The sequence below is a fragment of the Sesamum indicum genome, linkage group LG11, assembly GCF_026168435.1.
Source record: "Sesamum indicum cultivar Baizhima isolate 11 linkage group LG11, ASM2616843v1, whole genome shotgun sequence".
Lineage (NCBI taxonomy): Eukaryota > Viridiplantae > Streptophyta > Magnoliopsida > Lamiales > Pedaliaceae > Sesamum > Sesamum indicum.
Window position 1 is genome coordinate 15,952,423 of NC_142667.1, and position 22,206 is coordinate 15,974,628.

General features: G+C 38.1%; 5 protein-coding genes, 1 long non-coding RNA gene and 1 pseudogene across 6 annotated transcripts; 2 read left to right on the plus strand and 5 right to left on the minus strand.

Annotated features, from left to right (window-relative positions):
- The first annotated feature begins 489 nt into the window (after positions 1-489).
- On the plus strand, positions 490-3,016 carry LOC105174471 (uncharacterized). Its single transcript, XM_011096591.3, has 6 exons — positions 490-789; positions 1,102-1,244; positions 1,349-1,399; positions 1,654-1,875; positions 1,966-2,068; positions 2,329-3,016. Exons 1-6 carry the CDS (start codon positions 704-706, stop codon positions 2,852-2,854), a joined length of 1,131 nt encoding a protein of 376 aa, XP_011094893.1. The 5' UTR covers positions 490-703; the 3' UTR covers positions 2,855-3,016.
- A 162-nt stretch (positions 3,017-3,178) lies between these two features.
- On the minus strand, positions 3,179-4,612 carry LOC105174715 (thaumatin-like protein pseudogene; annotated as a pseudogene).
- Positions 4,613-6,040: 1,428 nt separating this feature from the next.
- NDP1 (Tetratricopeptide repeat (TPR)-like superfamily protein) lies at positions 6,041-9,305 on the plus strand. Its single transcript, XM_011096903.3, has 12 exons — positions 6,041-6,391; positions 6,557-6,668; positions 6,807-6,880; positions 7,004-7,050; positions 7,184-7,337; positions 7,428-7,472; positions 7,544-7,748; positions 7,831-7,892; positions 7,980-8,080; positions 8,493-8,547; positions 8,634-8,681; positions 8,988-9,305. The coding sequence occupies exons 1-12, from the start codon at positions 6,178-6,180 to the stop codon at positions 9,164-9,166; spliced, it is 1,296 nt and encodes a 431-aa protein (XP_011095205.2). The 5' UTR covers positions 6,041-6,177; the 3' UTR covers positions 9,167-9,305.
- A 214-nt stretch (positions 9,306-9,519) lies between these two features.
- On the minus strand, positions 9,520-10,164 carry LOC148785141 (uncharacterized). The gene is made up of 3 exons (XR_016062834.1): positions 9,968-10,164; positions 9,694-9,818; positions 9,520-9,601 (listed from the first exon to the last, which is right to left on the minus strand). It is a non-coding gene; the product is annotated as an uncharacterized LOC148785141 (long non-coding RNA).
- Positions 10,165-10,528: 364 nt separating this feature from the next.
- On the minus strand, positions 10,529-13,118 carry CYCD7;1 (CYCLIN D7;1). Its single transcript, XM_011096904.3, has 6 exons — positions 12,106-13,118; positions 11,916-12,005; positions 11,676-11,774; positions 11,324-11,531; positions 11,085-11,218; positions 10,529-10,985 (listed from the first exon to the last, which is right to left on the minus strand). The coding sequence occupies exons 1-6, from the start codon at positions 12,364-12,366 to the stop codon at positions 10,755-10,757; spliced, it is 1,023 nt and encodes a 340-aa protein (XP_011095206.2). The 5' UTR covers positions 12,367-13,118; the 3' UTR covers positions 10,529-10,754.
- Positions 13,119-13,847: 729 nt separating this feature from the next.
- On the minus strand, positions 13,848-16,776 carry LOC105174472 (glucose-induced degradation-like protein). The gene is made up of 8 exons (XM_011096592.3): positions 16,495-16,776; positions 15,971-16,026; positions 15,297-15,440; positions 15,018-15,091; positions 14,836-14,890; positions 14,709-14,771; positions 14,498-14,625; positions 13,848-14,316 (listed from the first exon to the last, which is right to left on the minus strand). The coding sequence occupies exons 1-8, from the start codon at positions 16,538-16,540 to the stop codon at positions 14,238-14,240; spliced, it is 645 nt and encodes a 214-aa protein (XP_011094894.1). The 5' UTR covers positions 16,541-16,776; the 3' UTR covers positions 13,848-14,237.
- Positions 16,777-17,419: 643 nt separating this feature from the next.
- Positions 17,420-20,320, minus strand: LOC105174474 (L-type lectin-domain containing receptor kinase IV.1). The gene has a single exon (XM_011096593.3). The coding sequence runs from the start codon at positions 19,668-19,670 to the stop codon at positions 17,652-17,654; it is 2,019 nt and encodes a 672-aa protein (XP_011094895.1). The 5' UTR covers positions 19,671-20,320; the 3' UTR covers positions 17,420-17,651.
- Between the last annotated feature and the right edge of the window lie 1,886 nt (positions 20,321-22,206).

Below are 22,206 nucleotides of genomic sequence, written 5' to 3' on the forward strand. Positions count from 1 at the left end.
TTTAAAAAAAATCAAACATTTATTAGTTTTTGTGAAAAAGAAATTATTATTGACAAACAAAAAATACAAATACAAGCATGTATCTTTTTGACATATGTGGACGAAATAGTCCCTATCAATTAAATTTATTTTATAAGTAATTCTTTTTCAAACCATTCAATTTAACTTTTATCTATTTTTATAAATTTTTATTATGGTACGAATTTCAACTTTTCAGATTCATGAATATCCTAAGGCACATGAAAATTATTCAAATGCTTTATCAAGACAGATTGAAAATCAAGAATAAATTATATGGGTGTATTAGTTGGAAGAGCTTATTAATTTGATAAAGCCCATGGAAGCCCATCTGTGATATATGGCCCAATAAATTCATGGAAAAGGCCTGCTGTGTATCTCGCAAAGCCCATGGAAATAGACTGGCGAGCCCACTCCGCTTTTGGTTCCTGACTTGGCTGCTGGTCTTGTAAAACTTTTACGCGGTACTACTTTGAGAAGAGAAGATTGTGGTTGTGTTCAATGTGTTCTCGATTCCTCGAGTGAATTCCAGAAACCCCTCCTCACCTCACCCGGACGTATAAATATGCTGTATCTCTGCTAGTTTCTTCTTTTATAGTTTCTAGCTATTGGAAAGATAATTCTCGCGCTTTATTTCATATCTATATTTAGACGGTAAACTTTGCAGTCTCTTGATTTGTGAAAAATGGCAAGGGAGGGTCCAAATTGGGATGGCTTGCTTAAGTGGAGTCTCTCCCACTCAGATGGTACTAATTCTTCTCGTAATTTAAGGTACAGTACGTATTTAATTCATATATATATATATATATGTATATATGTTTGTCGATTTTTTGGTAAATATGTTGAAGGATTGTTTTCGTAATGTTGTGTAAAAGTTTATGTCTTTGTTTTGAATGTTTTTTGATGGGTTGGTGTAAAAATATCGATTTGTGGAATCGTGATTGGTTCTTAAACTGTGACATTAAAATGAGATTGATGTGGTGTCAATCGAAGCTATGCCCTTTTGCTGTTTTTGGGCTTGTGAAATACTTAATTATTTCAAGAGAGAAGAAATCATGGATTTTGCTTATTCTTTTGGTATAGTGAGGAGGATAGAAGATGGTTCATGGAGGCAATGCAAGCGCAGACAGTTGATGTTATTAAACGAATGAAAGAGATAACGCTTGTTATGCAGACCCCAGAGCAGGTTTTGGAGTCTCAGGGGGTAACTCCGCAAGATATTGAAGGTATTCATGTATGAGCATTTTAGTGTCAGCCATGCTCTGGGAAACTTGAATTTTTGTTTCTACATGAAGGTTGCATTCTTAGTTTATCCTTTTTCTGCTTGCAGATATGTTGGATGAGCTACAAGAACATGTGGAGTCTATTGATATGGCCAATGGTTAGTTCTTAGTTCTACTTTCTTTTTATAGATTATTTGATGCGCGTAATTGGAAGAATAATGACAAACTATGTGAATGATTTCCTTCCTTAAAGAATGCAATGTTAATTATCTTTCTCAAAGAAGTACTTATGCTTGGATAATCATTGTTTCCCTTACGTTGATCTCGTACCATATTTAGTAATGGTTCCATATTGGCTAGTGGTTATGATCCGTGCCATACTTATAACAGTGTAGTTTTGTTTTGTACCCAGATCTTCATTCTATTGGTGGCCTGGTTCCTCTCCTTGGCTACCTGAAGAATCCCCATGCTAACATCAGGGCAAAAGCTGCGGAGGTTGTTAGCACAATTGTCCAGAACAATCCCAAAAGTCAACAGTTGGTCATGGAAGCTAATGGTCTAGAACCCCTTTTGTCAAATTTTACATCAGATCCTGATGTTATTGTTCGTACGAAAGCACTTGGTGCAATCTCATGTAAGTCTCCTCTAGGCAATGCATTGTCCACTCAAGTGATGAAGAAACAGCTGGTGTTCTGATGTTTTATTTGGGTTTGTTTATTCTCAGCCCTCATCAGGCATAATAAGCCTGCAGTTGCTGCATTTCGCTTGGCAAATGGTTATGCTGCTTTAAGAGACGCGTTGAGTTCTGAGAGTGCGAGATTTCAGAGGTAACTATTTGAGTTTTTTAAAAATATAAATATGATCCCTAACAACCTATGATTTCTATAACATGTTTTCCAAAGCATTCTCCGGCTTTTGATGGGAAATAAATAATTTTTATAGCTTTTCTGCTCCAATTTCTTGCATTAAAGAGATGTAGAAACTTAGCCAAACCTCAAATTGAAACTAAAGAGGCTTCTTGCTGTGACCATTCCAAGCTAGCTAATCTTATATCCTATTAAATGATGCAAATTGTGTTAATTTGCAGGAAAGCCCTTAACTTGATCCATTATTTACTTCATGAGAATCAGGCAGACTGTGGTGTTGTAACTGAGCTTGGATTTCCTCGCATTTTCATGCACCTTGCGTCAAGCGAGGATGCTGATGTACGTGAAGCTGCACTTAGGGGCCTTCTTGAGCTAGCTCGAGACAAGTCAGGCAAGGCTGATAGTAGTACAATTGAAGAAGATGATAAGATGAAGCAGATTCTACAAGAAAGGATTAAAGGGATAAGTGAGATGTCTGCTGAAGATCTGGGGGCTGCCAGAGAGGAAAGGCAACTTGTGGACTCCCTTTGGAACGTCTGCTACAATGAACCATCTGCACTTCGTGAGAATGGGCTTCTTGTTCTCCCCGGAGAAGATGCACCTCCACCAGATGTTGCGAGCCAGCATTTTGAGCCACCTCTGAGAGCTTGGGGTGCAAATAGAAATCCCAACACTAAACCAGGTAATGAAAAGAAGGAAAAACAATTATTAATAGGTCCAGCAGCCCCTGCTGGTGATGCATCCTAATGCTGTTGTAGGATTGGAGCAGCATCATACCCTATTATCATGGTGTTCTTGTTTCTGTTAAAAATCGTTGCTGTGGTCTGTACTATTATCAAGATTTCATAGGTCAACAATAGCTTATTCGATTCTTCTTTCCCACATGCAAAATATATGCTGTGTTTCCTATGCGGTTATCATGTCTATATATGAATAACTCGTGTTTTGAGCAAATTCATGTTATGTTGGATCCTACCATGTTTAATCACATGGTCCGTATTAGGTGCAAAAAGCATTGGTCTATGTCGAGGTTACTTACCAAAAATTGACCTGAGAGTGGAGCATCACAGATCCCCGTCGGATTCTTCACCTTATATTTACTTTTGGATGGTTTCTTGAAGTGACAAGCAAGAAACAGGCTGATATGCAAAGCATAGTAGACAAGGGGTGTTTGCAAACGCTTATTAACTTATTTTTGAAAAGAGTGTTTTTGTTTTTAAATTATTTAAAATTCAAACTAAAAGTGACAGCTTCTCGTCAATTTTTGTAACTTATTAGTAAAATTGTACTTATTAGTAAAATTGTAAATATTAAACTGTTTTTTCAAACACTTTAACTTAAAAAATGTTTCACTCTTAATATTTGTTTTTGGACACTGCACTTTTTATTACTCCTTACTTTACAACTTTCTTTTACAATTTATTCAGACCACAAAAATAAAAGTTATTCCAAATACTTTTTTTTAGGTCGACAGGTTTACCGTCCACAAGCTCTTATTACGCAACTTATGCTACAACAAACTGGTACGATGCTAGTTACATGACTGTTTCAATCATATTTCCTCGTTCCCAGACACAAAAACTCCATAACATTCTGGATGGCTGTTGAAGCTGCACTCATATTGCGCTCTCTCTCTCTCTCTCTCTTCATAACATTCTGGATGGCTGTTGAAGCTGCACTCATATTGCTCTCTCTCTCTCTCTCTCTCTCTTACCAAACTCTGAACAAGGGATGATTAAAGATCTTTCTCATTGTGGAGGGCGAGCTCTGCACTTGTGAAGGCTGGAAGAATCATCAAAGGCGTAGCTATAAGCCTTTGGACAAATCGCCTTATGAGCAAAGATTGCAGGCTTGCAAGCTTTCGGATTCGAGTACTTTCCAGTGCAGCAATATTTTGCTGACTGCATTGCCAAACAGGCGCTCTTGCAACCGACCACCTTTCCTTTTACCCTTACCTCCAGCGCTGATGGGCAACACATGTTCAAATCAACCTCACACCATGGTATGCCACAGCCAACTCCCCCACCAACAGGTTTCATCGAGACGGGCAAATTGAAGCCATCAACCAAACTTACATCATAAAAGTGCAGTGGCGAAGTTGATGTGCCTAACGTCATCTCCACCACTGTGGCTGGTGGCTTACCACTCAATCCATGGCAGTGAAATAGGCCGGGACAGTCTCCGGTGGCACACGAGCCTTCCCATCTGCATTGAAATCGCACTTCTGCCTGCGCCACATCCTGCAGGACCAATTCTCAGGCACATCAACAACAACTTCTTGGCCGCTGTTTAGGAGGAATCCTCCATCTTTAGGAGTCTGCTGACCCGCACCACCTAGGATTCCTAGCAAGATGCTCTTATTACAATTGTTTGCTATCATTAGTTGATGTTCTTTGCCATCTGCATGAAATATGTTCTGGAAACGTCAAGATTTTGATCTACGAATGTACGGTACAATGGGAATCAAGATTGAGCAGAAAAAAAAAAAGAAAAAAAAAATTATGTACTTGTGCTGGAGAGAGAGAGGAGCATGCAGGTCATGACGGAAACTACATAGGGAAAATAGGCATGTTTTAATTTCAAGCATCAATATATAGTAAAGAGAATGATAAGCAAACAGGTAGAAATATATTGCGCTTCTGCTGCATGGCGTGGAACATATATATACTACGAATCCTAATCTATAGTAAAAACCTTCTCTGCAGGCTATTCAGAGTACTTAGCGCGGCTCATGATCAGCACCGTTTTAGATACGTTTATCTTCTTCTTTTTCGATCTTTTCTTGCCTTTTCTTTCACTCGCACAAGAGACCTGTATACATGCCTCTAACTGAGGAAAGTATTTCATCTCTTTCTCTGTACTGGATATTCATTCTTGGAGATATCCACTAATTGCCATGGTTCACTGATTGAATTACTCCAACAAAGCCAAGGTTTCTCCCTTTGTTTTCTTCTGGTTTAAACCAGTCCTAAATTTAGTTCACTAGTCTCGTCTCTGTCAAAATACTAAAGCAATATTCAGGATCAAGATGCCATATCAGCCTAAGTATTGAAGATCATGTTATTGTCTGGCATTATTTGATTAATATAGGGCTGTTAACAAGTTGAGTTCAGACAAAATAGAGATGGTTTATTGAATCTGTTGTGCCCATTTCTTGGGTCAAGGTACTTTTGAGTGTAGATAAGTGATTGCTAATCACTAGGAGCAAGTCCCGCGCGCCTTGAATCTCTCTGCCGCAATGTCTACAACATAGAACGTCATCTGATACTTAAAACAGGTAAGTCTAAAAAGGTAAGTAAAGGTAGTAAAAAATGGTAAGGTAGGTTGAGTTGTACCTGTTGCATGGAGGGCGAGTATATATAGGTTATCCCAATTGTATGATTTTACATGAATTATGTATGCCAAAGTGATCAGATGAGTATATTGAGTCCATACATATTAGGATTCTGAATGTACCAGACTCGTGTTGTGAAGATTCGAAACTAAATAAACGAATTTGTAATTTATTTAAAAATTATAAATATATTGGGGTAGTTTTTGATACGCCTTCATAAGATACCCAACATTAGAATTTTTTTTTCTTTTTGTTGAAATTTTTGTTCTTTTACAAGTAACTGGTATATTTAAATCTATAATTAGGAACCACCAAATTAAGATCTTAGAAGGATCTGGATTTGAAATTTCTTGCCCTAGTGGTTTAATTTCGATTTTAGAATATGTTAAAGTGAATATTGAGATAATTACATGAAAATAAGGAGGTACAAAGTACTGGCGCACCTCTCAAAAAGCAAAATAATACTGGCCCAGATTACCATATATTGGGCTTAAGACATGGCATTAGGACTAATCTAGGGCTGGAACGAGGCCGAGTTTGGCCCAAATTTTGTGAACCTTTATGGCCCATTTGATTTTTTTGAATCAGTAAGGACAAGTGTCTTAAGAAATGAAATTCGAAAAAGAACGATCAGGAAAAAGGGGGCAAATTTCGATTCCCTCTGCCAGCAATTCGCGTTTTTGCTCTCTTGAATCTTGATATCAACGCAGAAGAGAGAGGGGAAAGATCAAGCAATATGATGAGGCTCGCAGCTAAACTTTCGAGGGACTTGAAAAATACAATCGGCCCCTCGTTTTCACTTGTTAAACCACCACTTTGGCCACTACCAGAGGCGGTGGCTCCGCCGCCAATCAGACAATTTTCTGCAGACAGCAGCACTTTCACCCCCAACCCAGTTGCTCTTGAAATGATAAAATACGCTACCTCTCTTGCCCGTGGCCAAAGAACAGGTCCCGCACCGCATAAGTTGTTTATCTACAAAGTCTTCATTTTCTTGAAGTGTTTGAGTTCTTGTCTGGGCTCCTTCACCTCTCATTTTTCCTTTTAGTTTAACGATTAAAATTATGCTTTGATGGTTTTAGTAACGAATGTTCTGTGTAAATGCGCCATTTCAGAAGAATCATATGCGAGAGGACTGTTGGTATTGGAACAGTGCGAGTCTACTCAGCCTGATGATAATTCTAAGGGTTTGGTTGAACTTGCTCGTTCTACCTTGTTGTTTGAAAGGTTCTTCTGCTGGAGTCACTCCATCACTGTTTCTTTATGTTTGTTGAATTGATTTTGTTTCTTAATTTACCTTTTTTGATCATGGAGATGTACGTCTTAATTCTTTGAATGCAATCTTCATTTTTAATATTCTTTTAGAGGGTCCCATGAGGCAGCTATTGAGAGACTTCGGAAAATTCAAGATTTAAGTGTGTCTTCCATTGCTATTAAAGGTAATAAAATTACTATACTTGTTTGCCCCCACAGAATCGAGGGCAATTACCATGTCAGTGAGAGTAGTGTTTTTTGTAGTGATTTTGTGTTTTAAGTAATGGGTTTTGTGCTGGCTTCTACAGTTGCTGCTTCGGAAGCTTTAGTGGGAATTTACCTAGAACATTATCAAGTAAGCTGTTGTAAACTTGAACACCTCACAAATATTACTTTAGCTTTAGGTACTACTCTTTTAAAAAAAAATGATTGATTTTTCTGTAATAAATCTTTGTAAGTGGAATCCTGATGTTGATTGACTTTATTAGGAGGATGCTGCATCAGCGGTTGCAGATTTCGCATTGCAACTACTAGGAACAATCAGAATGGAATTAGGTAATGGGGGTGGCTTTGAAGTTCTGGAGGCCCGCGTTAAAGCAGTAAAAGGTCTGATTGAGCTCATATGTGGTAACCTTGACACAGGTATGGATCATAGATAGACTAGCGCAGTAGCGCTTTTGTAGGTTATGTTTGGTTTTCTTCATGTGTTTGATATTTGTTTCTTCTCTGCAGCACAGTCAATCTTTGAGGGAGTTCAGGGAGAGCGATTTTTCATTGGTAAGGTTTTACTTAATGTGAGACATCATGTACAGCATTGTCTTTCGATTTATTAATGCTGTGATATGCAGGCAATGCTGCCCTGTCTTACGCGGAATTCCTTCATGGCATGCGGAAGTTTTCCACTGCAAAGGAGTTATACCAGAAAGCAATTCAGGCAGTGTCTGAGATTAAAGATTTGGGTGACCCAAACAACCTTGGAGCTTGTAACATGACTTCGGAGGAAGTTGCAATTGCAGCTGCTTGTGCTTTGGGACAGCTTGAGGCTCATATGGGGTAATCAAGATTATCATGACTTGCGATCAGTATCTTGTCTGGTCCTGATCCTCATGCCTTAACTTAAGCTTCCCTTCTGTAGGAACTTTAGTGATGCAGAGGAGATCCTGACAGCAGCATTGAAGAAAATGGAAGAGCACTTTGGTATGCTATTTTCATGGTAATCCTGAATGAGAGCATAGGCATGTATGAAAGTTATTGGCATTATGGTGGCTTTACTGATATATGTAGGCTCACATCATCCCAAGGTTGGTGTCATTTTGACCTGCATAGCCCTCATGTATCGATTAAAAGCAACGGCGGAGCGCTCAAGTTCCCTTTTGATTCAAGAGGTGCTGGTTTACTTAAATTGTCAATATCTCAGTTATATTCACCACCTTTTTTCATGGCCATTCCACTGAGTAACTAGAACATAGGTCACAATTTGATAGGAGTGATACTTTGTGTAGAATCTTGAGTTAAATGCTCATTCAAACTTCTTGAAGACTTGTTCAGTTAGCTGGGGCTTTGATTTAATATAGAATTATAAAAAACATCTTGTGGAAAATGTAGTTTTTGTTTGGACGTCCACTTGAATGTTCTGAACAAGGTTTCAGGTCTTCTTCATTTTTCCCCTCACTGATTTTCCCTGGCAGTTTGGTCATTTGAGGTGTCAAAATCCTACCTGATTTGACATATATTTAGTTGTGTTATATTCATTATAGAACTTCGTGCTCTGTCAATATTTTCTTATATTGTGTACAGGGCCTTTTCAGAAAGGCAGTTGAACTGCTTAAAGCTCCACCTTTGGAGATTGATGGTAAAAAATTATATCTGATCTTTTCAGGTTTCCGGTATATGAAAGCTTAGTTAACTATATTGAGGTCATTTCTTTTGATTGTGTAGGTGCGAGTGAAAATGTTTACAGGAAAGATATAATTGCACTTGCGAGAGGTATGCCTTGGCATCTGAGTAATTTTACTTCTGCAGTATAATTGTAAAACACGACCACCTATGCTTCTAAGCCGTAGGCCCAGGGGGCACTGGCCTCTTGCTGTGTTTGGCTCTTGGGTTTAACAAAGCATGTGTCGTCTGTTTGCGGGTGGGGGGTGGGAGCATGGGGGATAGGCAGATGATGGTCTTTGCAAGCAATCTAAAACCTTAGTTGTAGTACATATCCATATGTGGTATTTTGTGGTTCTGCCAATTACTGACGTTGCATACTTATATTTATGGATTGATGCTTTCGGATGTTTCAAGGTGGGTACGCAGAAGCACTTCGTGTACAACAGTCCAGAAAAGCAGAAGGGGAAAGATTGAAACAGTGGGCCGAAACTACTTGGGGAAACTGTTGGATGTCGCTGGGGGAAGCACTAGAATTGTCTGAGTCTTCCCCTAAGGTGCCTGTCATAGATACTCGAATATGCAGGGTTGTGTAATTTCCAGTGTAATACATAATTTTATAATTAGTATAGTGCCTCTAGTAGCAAAGCTAGAGTCTGTGTAACATAAGCTAATCCCACAATTGTAACATTTTGCATCATCTCAGCCCTGATAAATTTCTTTTTCTGGATGGTACGTGTGAGAGCAGAAGACCTTGGTTTTGAGCTTTACTGCAGCCTAAACTGGAAAGCAATTGGTGAATGTTCATTGAGGAAGAATGCAAAAATACATTCCCAGTTAGCATCTGTGGTGCAATCTACTACCTTTCTGTAATAAGATAATAGGATTCTGAAGTCGAAGATGGATTATGGTTGATGGATTAATGTTGTCAACTCTTCAATTTACATCACAGAGTACTGCATTTCTCAAACTCAGCATGGAGAGAAATTTTCGCATGACCTTCTACATATGTCAGATAGACAGTGCTGCTCCTATTTAACACAATGAACGTGCATTTGATTTCAGTTTTTAACACCTGACGAACGTGGGGAAAAAATAATAAAATAAAACCTCCATTTCTTACTGCTGTTCATGGCTTGAATTTTCAAAGAGGAAGATCAAGCCATTTCCCGATGTCCACCCGGATTATGATTATCGACTCCCCGAAGTATGTCCTGCTGTTCATGGCTGTTCTTCAGGCCAACCCACCTTAAGTTTCTAGTGAATGTTAATATTTCTTTCAAACAGTTTTGATTAAAATAAAAAAAAACTAAAACAGTCATGCATATAATCAGGAAAAAACGTCAATCGAACAAGGAGCATCAAAAGAGAAAAAGAAAGAAAAACAAAACACATACTCATGCTGCAGGAAACTGTGCAGCTTGAATCTTGAAACGGGCGCGTCCGCCATGATGGAGAATTAAGAAGCTGTGGCAGGTTAGTGAACTGATGGCCGAAGCTCTAAAAGAAAGGAAAAGAAAAGAAATGAAAAATGCCTGTGGAGTTGGCATTTTCAATGGTGGCCAGCAATTAATTTCTTGAAGGAAATGCAAACTAAACTGCTCGACGTGGCGCTCTCACTGCTCCACGTCCTATATTATTTTACTCAATTTTCTCTTTCTTTGTTTTTTGGTTTGATGGCAACATTGCAGTTGGAAGTAATTTGAGAGTGTGCTACTACATACGCACTGACTGACAAACTCATAATCTAAAGTTCTCCTGTCCACCTAATCGCATTGTGTTTCTTTCTTTTTTCTTTTTCTTTTTGTTCTCTCCTTTTCTTTTCTTCTATACACATATGTATTAGTTGGAATTGGTCTTCATATTATTTATATCCCCCAGTGCCCACACTCACAATTTACATACGCAAGTTACTTAATTTGTCATACAGATGCTGCATATATATCTACTATTGATGATTCCACAAAGTCGTGTTACATGAGACCGGAAATTATCAATATTTTAAGTGTCACATGAAATAACAACAAATGGATCGAGATCACTGATGATCTATATTTGAAGACTTTACATACACCCCAGACCTACCTTTGAGAGGATAAGCCTATGCAACAAGTCTAGTTTATTCCCACCTTACAAGAACAGCACAATCAACATGACATTATTCATGAGTAGTACTGATTTACTTCACATCCCACATTCTAGTTCTTCCCTTTTCCTCTTTCTTCTTGATCTCAAATCCATGCTAACCCCCCTTAGGAGGGACAGATCAATTGGACAATCATAGAAATTGAAGCACTCAGCCTTCAAGACAGTAACTGGACTTGAAGGGCCACGCCAAGAACTTCCATAAGATAACATATCATGATCTTGCACCAACAGTTTCCCTAAAATTCTTTCGCATTTGATCAAATCATCCTACAGAATATCAATTGTAAGATAGATCAATCAATCAGATATCATATTGACACAAAATTTGAACAATTCTTACGAAATTTCTAGCTAATATCGTTTCACCTTTTGATCTTGACGGATGATAGTTTCTAGATTTACAAGTGACGCATTATCTGTTGATGGAAACAAATCTTCAAATGCACGTCTCACTGCAGACATGGCTATAACGCATGGCTGGAACTCTAGGAATTTAGGATCTGAACCATTTGAATGTAGGCAATTTCAGTTTTTTATGATCAATAATAAACTTTGGTCATATCATTACATATCCGGATAATTACATTTAAGAACTATTATTGTACCTAAAAGAGCAGCGAGAAGCAATTCAGTAACACGTTCAGTGACATCCTGAATGAGGGTTTTGTTTAAGGCATCATCAATAACTTGTATCAGGAAGTCTATGTAAGAAAATGGTGTTGTACAATCCATCCTCCACCCTAACCCCTTCAAGACTGTCAATTCCATTCGCTGAATCAGGCTTGGAGCAAATGAATGGTCCAGACCCTCCACCTGTAATGAGAAAAAATTGCTCCTTAACTACATCACATTTATATATATTTATTATAAGACCTCATTGTTCTTACGCATATATATGACACCACCATTTGGCTAAAAAAGAGAAGTAAAATTGGAAATATAGAAACAGTACGTCACCTGGAAATCATGCAACGGGGGAGTGGTTGTTTCATTGAACTTGGAGGCTACCGATAGACATGCGATAGAGAGCAGATCAAACGACCAATGTCTCCATTCCTGCAAGTTCGATTTTACAACATGCGCATGAATGAATAATGAATCCTTCCCCAGTTATCATTAATTTATAGCAAGAGTGAATCATCCTAACCGACAAAGATGATAAAAATTTGTTAAACATGAAAGGCATTAATTTCTTACTTGGCATTGATCAGTCAGTGAAATGAACCGATCCAGATAGTTGACAGCAATAAAAACAGTTCCGAGAGAGAGATTCATTCTCCTTTGCGACTACGCGAAATTAAGAAAAAATCAATTAAGAATTATTCTGCAAGAAAGAAAAAAATCAACTACATAGCAGTTATATATATATCTGAACAAAATTGATTACCTTAATAAGCCAATTGACAGCCTTAAACCTAGCATCATGGATGAAATCGTTGGTCTTGACAAGCTTCAAGTACCCAGGTTCCGGCATGTAACTTGCCTCTTTGTCTAGAAAAATGGCAAAAGCTTCTTCACAATCTTGTTTGGTGGAAAAGCAACAAGTAGAGACATTGCATTTAGCATTATTACATCCATCGTTTTCTTGTACATCAGGGGCAACATTTGGACTCATTAGCCACACTTCATTGCATAAAAGACTTTCCATCCTTGGAGAAATTTAAAAGTACAAATCCAAGTTAAGAATGACAAAGAAACCCTATAATACAAAGGATATTAATGTAGGCCAGTGGTGAATGATCAGACAATGATTGCTTAAAATTTCACTGTACTCAAAGAACATACATGCTATATATATATATATATATGTGAGTCCTGAAGAGAGTTTGAAATGGGGTAGAAAGGTGGTGGAGGAGAGTTTTTGTGTACGTGTATATATATAGTTGGTGGTAGTTGGTGGGGTGGTGGAGAGCGGTTTTCTCTTTTATTAATTTGTTTATATATATATTATCTTTCTGGTGGAAGAAGAGAGTGGGGGGTGGGGGTTAGAGGCGTAGGGGGTGGTGGTGAAGTTGGGATCATGAGATATAAAAAAGGGGAGACGTCCCTCATGAAAAGGGGTAAATGCGGCTGAGAAATGAGATATTTGTTTTGCCAGCAAAGGGTTTTTTGACTGCAGTAAGCTATTGCGTGATGGCACGAGGAATGCCCCCTGTTCCGGTTCAAGTTTTATTTAGGTGGGCCAAAATTGCAATTATTGATTTTGGGGCCTTCATTCGATTAGGCCAATTGTGGAGGATATTTTAGCATTATCAGCCACTCGTCTGGTCGGGGGCCCACATGGTCAGAAGGGTATGTACTTTTTTAGATGGGACATCATCTCCAGCGAATTTACCAACCATGCAGCCGTATGTATTGATTGAATTTCCGCCATGTTCAGCTTCTCAACCACTCCGACAAGTCTCTGGATAAAAATACTGAAAAAGTACCTTAGTTTTCAGTTTTATACCTTTTTTCAGGATTCAGAAGCCAAGTTTTTTGTGTTTCTTTTATTTATTTATTTATTGGGGGGGGGGGGGGGGGGTACGAGCACCAGCTCCCATTTAATGTGTTGTGATATGTCAAGGATCACAAGAAAGTTGACTTTTAAAATCTCCCACATTCAATTAAAAGTGAAGAACATTATGCCCCAGCATGTTATGTTAGACTTACAAATTGAGGTTTGTTATTATTACTTATATTTCCATTTATTATTGTTATTTTGGGGGTATGAGATAATTTGTCCTATAGGAGGTCGACGTATAAGAGCCAACTGTGATCGGTTTGTCCTTTCCAAACACAAATAATCAGTTTCAGAAATAAAGTTAAAACTTGAGGCTATGTTTTAAACAAAAAAACACATGTTGAAATTTAGAAAATATTTTCAGCAAAAAAGGCATGCTGGATTGAAATGAAAAGTCAAAATTAATTGCAGGATTGAAATTAAACAGATGGCAATAAACCCACCTATCGGTGGAGGATGCCCACAGCCACAGGTGTATCAAATTTAGAATTTTAGGCATTACAAAGGGCCCGGATGGTAGACTTGGACTTATTCCAACCATGTGCTAATGTATGTTTCAACCAGTGCCCACCTCAGCCCGTCCCCACGACAACCTTATTTCACACCAAGAAATTTTCAGATTAGGCTTCAAAGAGATGAATATTTCTGGTGCTATCAAATTATGGATTTTTAACAGAATGTTCTCAAGACAATATAGTACCAAGTAAGAGCCAGCATTAAGTGATGCCTGAGCATTGACTCAAATTACATAGGAATCGAGTAAACTAGCAGAATCCTTATAACTGCTCAGGCTATTCTGCAAGCTTGCCCAAGCGATACATGTACCTTGACATCACTGTTTTACATAAAAGCTCCTAGCAAAACTTGTTCATCGACTTCTTCTCAAATTTGACGAGGTTGTGAAAGGAACACTTCCAACTTCATATTTCACAAAATTGGCTGATCATTGAGAAAGTACCTTGGGAGCTAGGGTGATATAGGTACCTATCTCTTATACAACCGCATGAGTTTCAATTTTATTGCAACTCATAAGAGGAGAAACTGAATCCAGATTTTCCATCATTAGTGGACTTCAATTCCAACTTCTGGAAAGGGCTGCAAAATTATTTGATCACTCAATCACTTGTATAAAGTAAAATGTAGAATGCAAATGGCAGAAAAAGATACGTAAGTATATGAGCATACAGAATATTATAAAATGATGCAGGGGAACCCTAAGAAGATGAGGATCACCCGCAAGAACTTATGGAGAAATGGGCAAGTGAATGGAGTATACCTGCTGTTTGGATCATAATAGAAGCCATTAATGGAGCCATCACTACATGAGAAACAAACATAATAAAAGCCCGCAATTGTAAGTCCACAGTCAGTTCCAACGTTCACAAAGTACTGCTCTTTCCACCTCTGCAAGATGAAATTGGAGAACATAATCATTTAAAGGTGCTATGAACTTGAACAAAGATGAAGGATAGATTCCGGATAATCACCATAAATATATAAGGATAGTTACTCAAGTCCAAAGATTTTCCGCCATCCACTTCCACTTGGCTCTGAAATGATGAAAAGAGTTAAGATCACACAAATATTTAACCACAGAATGATAGTAATACTCACCAGTAGTGGTGAGAAGGATGGGAACTTTGTCCAATGCTTTATGTCATCTTCTGCCCTGCTCATAATATACAAGCCAGTTAAACTTGTGCGCACAATTTTTTATCAAATAAACGTGCATCTTTTATTCATAACTCTTGAAATTTTTCTTTGTCTGCTATAAATTAGGATTATGCAATACATACGTTGCTCCCCATTTCCCCGTGAAGAAAGTATAATTCTTGGTGTCAACAATTTCCCCTTCCCAGAAAGTAACAACCTGAGATGAAGACAAAACAAATAAGCAAAAATTAAAGGGGGTTCAGAACTGTCAGCTGGATACTCAATAGTTATGGCGACAGCTCAAAAGTGCATGATAAATCAGTTGGATACCAAAGATGAGTACTTTGTAATGCATTTCTCAGTATTCCTCCCGTAGAAAATAAAAAAGAAAAGATATTGCTTGCTAGAGTGTAGAGTCTTACTGGTGTATCAGCCATAGGAACATTCAGGGCTTCCATTGTGCCACACAAGTACCCATGATCGAGATCACAACCTTGGATTCGTACATTTACTCTCCATGCTTCATCTTTCTGTAGACTTGAAACATTCTGAGTCCCTGAGAAAGCCTGTAATGTAACAATCTAGTGAGCACAAGATGAAAATACAATCCTAACAGGGAATAGGAATACTACTCAAACGTTCTGCTCCAGGCATATCTATTTCATGCACTTGAGATAGCAGGGTGAACCTAATTATTTACAAATTCAATGTTTACTTAATGATATTTCTACATCTTAACTCTTGTCGAAACGATGTAATTCTCAAGAATCTCAACTCAAAAAGAGTGCAGCTTGCTTAAGCACATTCTAACTCACGTTAGCTAAGTGAGGTGGAAGGATAATAATATACATATATATATATATATATTGTGACAATCAATCAAAATTCAATTTTCATAATTAATCAAATTATTCACATCCTAAATATGCCAACATGTCGATTGGCTTCACAAAACTTGCAGTGAGCATGCTAATGATAATTCAGAGTTGCCAAATGACCCGGGGGGGGGGGGGGGGGGGAGAAGGACATATAACAAACTAAATGCAAAAAAGTGATTATAAGTTAAATGGTATACAATAATGAGGGTAGCAATTACCTGCCCAACACTTAAAAGAGAACATGGCTGAGGTAATGTGTTTCCTTGAGTTGTACCTTCAAAGTGAAATTTTATTGCTAAATATCATATGAATAATAATTTACATATACTCATAATGCCATGTGAACAGTAAAAAGAACCACATGCGGAGATCACCGAGGCTATTTATGCAGTCAATACTAGAATTTTACCACTTTAACGACCTAACATTATCTGTAAATTTCCAGAATCCAGCAAGACGTCAATAGTCGCTCTATTGAGGGTCTACTTCAATTGGGTATTCCTGTTTGCGTTCATTTTCAGTTGAAACACAAACTTCAATCCTATGATCTCGGCCAAAAATGAAAAACCCGGTCACAATTTTACATGGAATTGCCAAAATTCCATGTTTGCATAACCCCAAAAGCAAGATTAACACAAATTTTCAATTCAAACTGGATAGTCGCGTCCGACCAAAACTCTAAAGAGTAACGAACAAATTCAAATATTACAAAGAATTAAAAAAAAAAAAAAAGGTTGAATACCAGCTACTTGAGAAGGAGAGGAAGGCTCCACTACTCTCACCGGCATCTTCTAATGCTATCGAATTGGCGAATTTCTTGAAATCCCAGAATCTGTTTGAACCCCAAATCTTTCGCCCTTTGGTCGCTCACTGTTAGCAGGAAACGCGACTTTTGAGATGTGAAAGCAGAAGTACGCCTCTTTGTTAGGATGTCTATACTGGCGACCGAGGTCAGGTACAAATGCGATTTCACCAAACGTTTCTAATAGAAATTCTAACTCGTATCGGTTAATTGGCTGAATTTCATACAACATTGGAAGAAAAATTATCTATACTGAGTACCTAATCGTATCTATCATTTCTTATTTTTTTTAATTATTTAAGCTGTTTTTTTCCCTCTCAACCTCCATTTTTTTCTGTCTCCCAACTTCTATGTTTTTTCTTCCCCACTTTTCTCTAAATAATTACTCACAACTTCTATCTTTTCAATATTTTTATTTATTTAACCAATTTGAAAATGTAATAATTATATCTTAATATTTTAAATTAATTGCACATAATTTTTTATGTCACACGTACTAATATTTATTAATTAACTAGTCCATATTTTACACTGTCGTCACCAATCACAAGATACAATTCTACTTATCATTTGTTTATTTTAATTGGGCAAAATTAAATTTGAAAAAAAAAAAAAAATTCTTTCCTCTTAAAGTTTGACGTTCAAAATGTTATTCCCGGATTTTGGCTTTCCAGTGATGGAGCAAATTTCGTAAATTCGTAATTGATGAATATTGTAAATTTTAATGTGGCAATGTACATTAAATATTGTTTTTCTTTCTTAACTAAGGATATGTTTGAATCCACATACTTGATACGATTCAAATTAATGATATCATATTTATTGAAAACTTAATTTTAAGCATTAAACTAAAACCTGGTTGATCTTCTCTTCAAAATCAAAACCACCATTAATATTTGCAAGGTGAAGTACAAACATCACAGTGAAGGAGGTAGGGAGAGAATATGAGAACCAATTAAGCCCTCCCTCTCACTCTGAGGCTCCACTTATGAGATTATTGTACACACAAGTAACACTAACAAGTATTTTCCTAATACAAGTACATTTTCATGACCATACATATGACTGATTGCTGCTAAAATTGCTACTTAATTTTGTCATCGACCGGTGGAGATAAGCGAACTTGCGATAGAGGAAGAACCACTGAACATGGTGTGCGTTGAAGATGGGTAGTATTTTGCAAAATCATCGAATCCTTCATTGTATGCAAATGTTAGGCTAGTGGCAGAAAGATCTAGTGATGATAACTCCGGCATAGCCACTTCGCCCTCCAAATACCGCAGGATGTCTCTCGTACGAGGCCTAACCTCAGGCCTTGAGTGAGAACACAACAGGCCGAGTTTTAGTACCAATTCTACTTCCTCTTCAGCAAAATCATTCCCCAAATTTGGATCAACAGCCCCAAGAATTTCACCTTTACTCCAAAGGGAAAACACCCATTCCACCAAAACTGCTTTTTCGTTTGAAGCTTTTGGTTCTACCGGCCTCCTCCCACAAGCAACCTCAAGCAAGAAAGCCCCGAAACCATAAACATCAGTGCTTGTTGTGGCCTTGCCTGTTCTGGTATGCTCTGGGGCTAAGTATCCCAGAGTACCCACGACATGGGTGGTTTGTGGGTCCGATCCATGATCATACAGCCTCGCTAGTCCAAAATCTCCTAATCTTGCTCTCAGTTCACCATCTAACAACACATTACTAGCCTTTATATCCCTGTGAATCACTACTTGTTCCCATTCTTCGTGCAGGTAAAGCAGGCCCGATGCCACGCCTTTGATGACTCGAAATCTTTGGTCCCAATTCAGGGTGAAATTGGGCTGGTCATGTAGAAATTTATCTAGACTTCCATTAGGCATGTATTCATACACCAGAAGCAGCTCCCCTTTACGCCGGCAGTAGCCCAATAATGGCACTAGATTCCGGTGACGCAGCCGGCCTATGCTGACAATTTCTGCCACAAATTCTTTGACCCCTTGTCTCGACTCATGAGAGACCCTCTTGACGGCTATTTCAATTTTTGAGCCAGGCATCACACCTCTGTATACTTTGCCAAATCCTCCTGATCCTAGTAACTCTTTCTCTTTAAATCCTTTGGTGGCAATGTGCAAATCTTTGTATCTGAATCTATGGGCTACGTAGTCAAGTTCCCACCCTTCAAGCACTTCGGCATACTTCCACTTCCTTCTAGCATAGTAAGCTACACAGAATAAAGCTAACAGTAAAGAAGCTATGGAAACCACAGGCAAACCAACTGTCAAGGTCTTGGGTTGCTTCTTTGGCCCAACTCTAGGGAGCTTGGGAAGTTGAGAGAGATCCAACGGCTGAGCCACACCATTGATGTTGAAACTCCATCCCAATACATAATGGGATGACAGTAAAGGCGCCGCTGAAAATCCAACGTACATAATTTGATTTATAATTGGTGAAAGATCGTACCTCAACGAGAGGAGAGGAATACTTGGCTTTCCGTCGTCCAAAGGAGCTAATGTGACATTGAATAGCTGAGACGGACCATCGTATTCAATCCAAACTTGCATCCGGCGCCCGCTGTTTAGAGTCAAATTCTGAAAGGAACCTGTTTTTTTATCATAATATGCTGTCGGCTTCGCCAGCACGGATTCCAATCCAGTGATATCTATCCCGACATGATTATCATTGATATCATTAAACTCGGAGCTCTTGAGCGTGTCGAGCTCAACTGCAACGATATGGTTGGAAGCAATACCGTTGTTTGATTCATTAAAGAGGCCGAGGTAAGTGCTCGGGAGAGATCCCGGGAGCCCTCGGGTGGGTGCTATCACAAAAGCCATTCCATGACCCCCCAAAGGCTGAAATTCAGGCACTATTGCAAAGACGAAGTAGGTGGAGAAAGAGAAGGCTGAACTATTGGAGTCTGTCTTGAAAGTAAAAGGGCTGGGATAGAAAGCATGGCCTGCCTGCTGTTTCGTGGCGTTTGATAGCCTCAAGAGGCCGTCGGGCATGATCCGGGCTAAGCCATCAAGGCTTAAATTCGCAGACTTAAATCCATTGAAGGTGAAAGAAGAAGAAGAAGAAGAATCTGAAGCTGCAAAGGCAATCTGAGGAAACAAAAGCAACGCTACCAGCTTGAACAGAGACATGGCTAGAGCTGAAATTCTTCGTCTTCTGCTGTTAAGTAGATACAAAGTTGCATTTATTTCATTCACCTGCCCTGACGAAGAGGGAGTTTGCTACCATGACAGCCACCGACCTTAGTAAGTCCTCTTTCTTCCAAAGTACCCCGTAGTAATGTGTATTTGTGTGTGTATTTTTTTGGTCCTCTACTCTGCTAGAGCAAGTTCAATTGCAACCACTGATTAATGTGAATTGAAGGCATTTTATTTTCAACAAACAATTACAGGAAGTCAGATAAAGCTTCATGATTACAACATTATGAAAAAGACACAAGGGATAGTTTTTGCTGCCAGAAGAGACTCAGGATCGGGACCCTAATTAATTTCATAATATTAACAATAATCCACCTGCAGGAACCATGATCCCAAGAATTCTCTTTCAGAAAATAAATATATAAATTAAAAAGGAAAATGGAATCAGGACATCAAATCATACCAATCTTCCAGGCAACATCAGTTATAACTTTCTACACTAATTAGTATTTTGCTTCTTCATCATTATCTTATATAAAATAATGATGCAGAAGTTTGAATTTCTAACATCACGTTATTCTTTCAGTCTATGTAAATATGTGGTGAAGACAGCAGCCAGGACTAGGAGCAAGATTGAATGATTTAAACAGTAGATATAGTGAGATAACACATACAAAAAGGAGACCCAGAGTCAATGACTAAATTTTCCTGCAGTTGAAAAAACAGGCGTAGATGGTTACACCTAACTATAAATCAGCTGTTCCTTGATAACAATTTTTTTTATTTTTTATATTTGGGGTCAATTTTGCATAATATTCTATAATATTGGCATATAAAGATTACGTAATTTATTTGATCTAAATTTTTTTTTATACATATATTAAATAGAATAAAAGCTACAATTAATACACGATCCAATCCGATGAATCTTAGTCTATTGACCTGATTAATTACGGAAACAACAATTGGCATGCGTTCCTTTAGAATTTCAATAAATGACATAATCAATTAAAAAAGTAGAACCCGTGATTTCCGGGTACAGCACATTTTGTACCAGGAAAGGGTCAAGTATGGACCAGGCTATTTCAATAATGGGCTAACCCAGATACGAATTGTCTCCCTAACTTTTGCTTGCAGATTCTGGGATGTGGCTCTTTTAATGTTAGAGCTGTGAACATGTTGGATCTACATAAAATCCGGAATTGTAAGATTTAGCCCTTCAGCAGATCCGAATGGATTGGAGATCCAGTGGACTTTTATACCAAACAGGAACCCGAGTAACACCCCACATCTGAACCCAAGTGTAGTAGTTACCCAAATCCACCCTGATAAATATTATATTTTGAAAAATATAATATTTTTAATACAAGATCCAAGTAGAAGATTAACTAAATAAGATGGTTTCACAGTTAGAAGTTAGTCCAATTATGTTATCTGGATTTTTTTTTTAAATCTTGTGTAATTAAAACTAATTGATCGACTACAACATCGTATTGATTTGTAAATGCTGGACTTATCGAACTGTAGAAGAAGTCTAACTTTGGGTTGGAATAAACATTTGATACAAGCGCAACGACTCTTGGCCGGCATCCGTCGGTAACGTACAAACAATGCAATTATATATTTTATTCCTCGTCTAAGCGAAGAGTTGTATCGACATAATCAAAGTGTTTTGTCACATATAATACGTAGTACAAGCTACAAAGATTGATTAATTATATATTCATAATTCTAGTTCATTCTTTCCTAAACTAATTACTACCTGCATGATCATGGCCGAGAAGGAGAGCCAACCGCAGGAAGTTCACCAGAAGCCATTCCCGGAGTTATCATCCCCGCCTCATGAAGGTCATTCATTACCTCAGTTGCTTTATGTTTTTTTTTTGTCCTTTTTAGTTTGAGACTGTAATGATTAGCAAGTATACAATTATGTTGTTGGTAATTTGAATTTCATACAACTTTGTCAGTGGTTATGAGTTTTTGTAATATTAAAATATTTAGGAGAAATTGGGTGATGATATGCAGCAGCAGGGAAGTCAAGATGGCCTGAAGTGGTGGGGCTAACAGCAGAAGAAGCAGAAAGGAAGATAAAGGAAGAGATGCCTGCCGGGACTCATGTTTACGTGCTTCCACCCGACTCCTTCGTCACCATGGATTTCCGAACAGATCGGGTTCGCATCTTCACTGATTCCTCTGGAAAAGTTTCTAAACCACCACGAATTGGTTAATACTTAATATTATATATTATCGAAGAAAATTTACTACCGTCTACAAGAATTACGTCCATCACTGAGTATTTGAGTTGTTTGATAGAAAAGTATGAACAGCAGCGGCCAAATAATCCCTTAAGCTGCAGTCTACTATCTCCTGGAGCCATCCAGGACGTCCTTTGCGGTTTAAACCAAAAAGAAGAGAGGTCAGATCCCCTGAAAGACATAGTGTAAATCCAATTTGAGAATTGAGATTTATGGTGTATGTATAATTACATGGGTGGTGGTCAATCCACTAGATTTTGTTCAAGGGTCAGCTT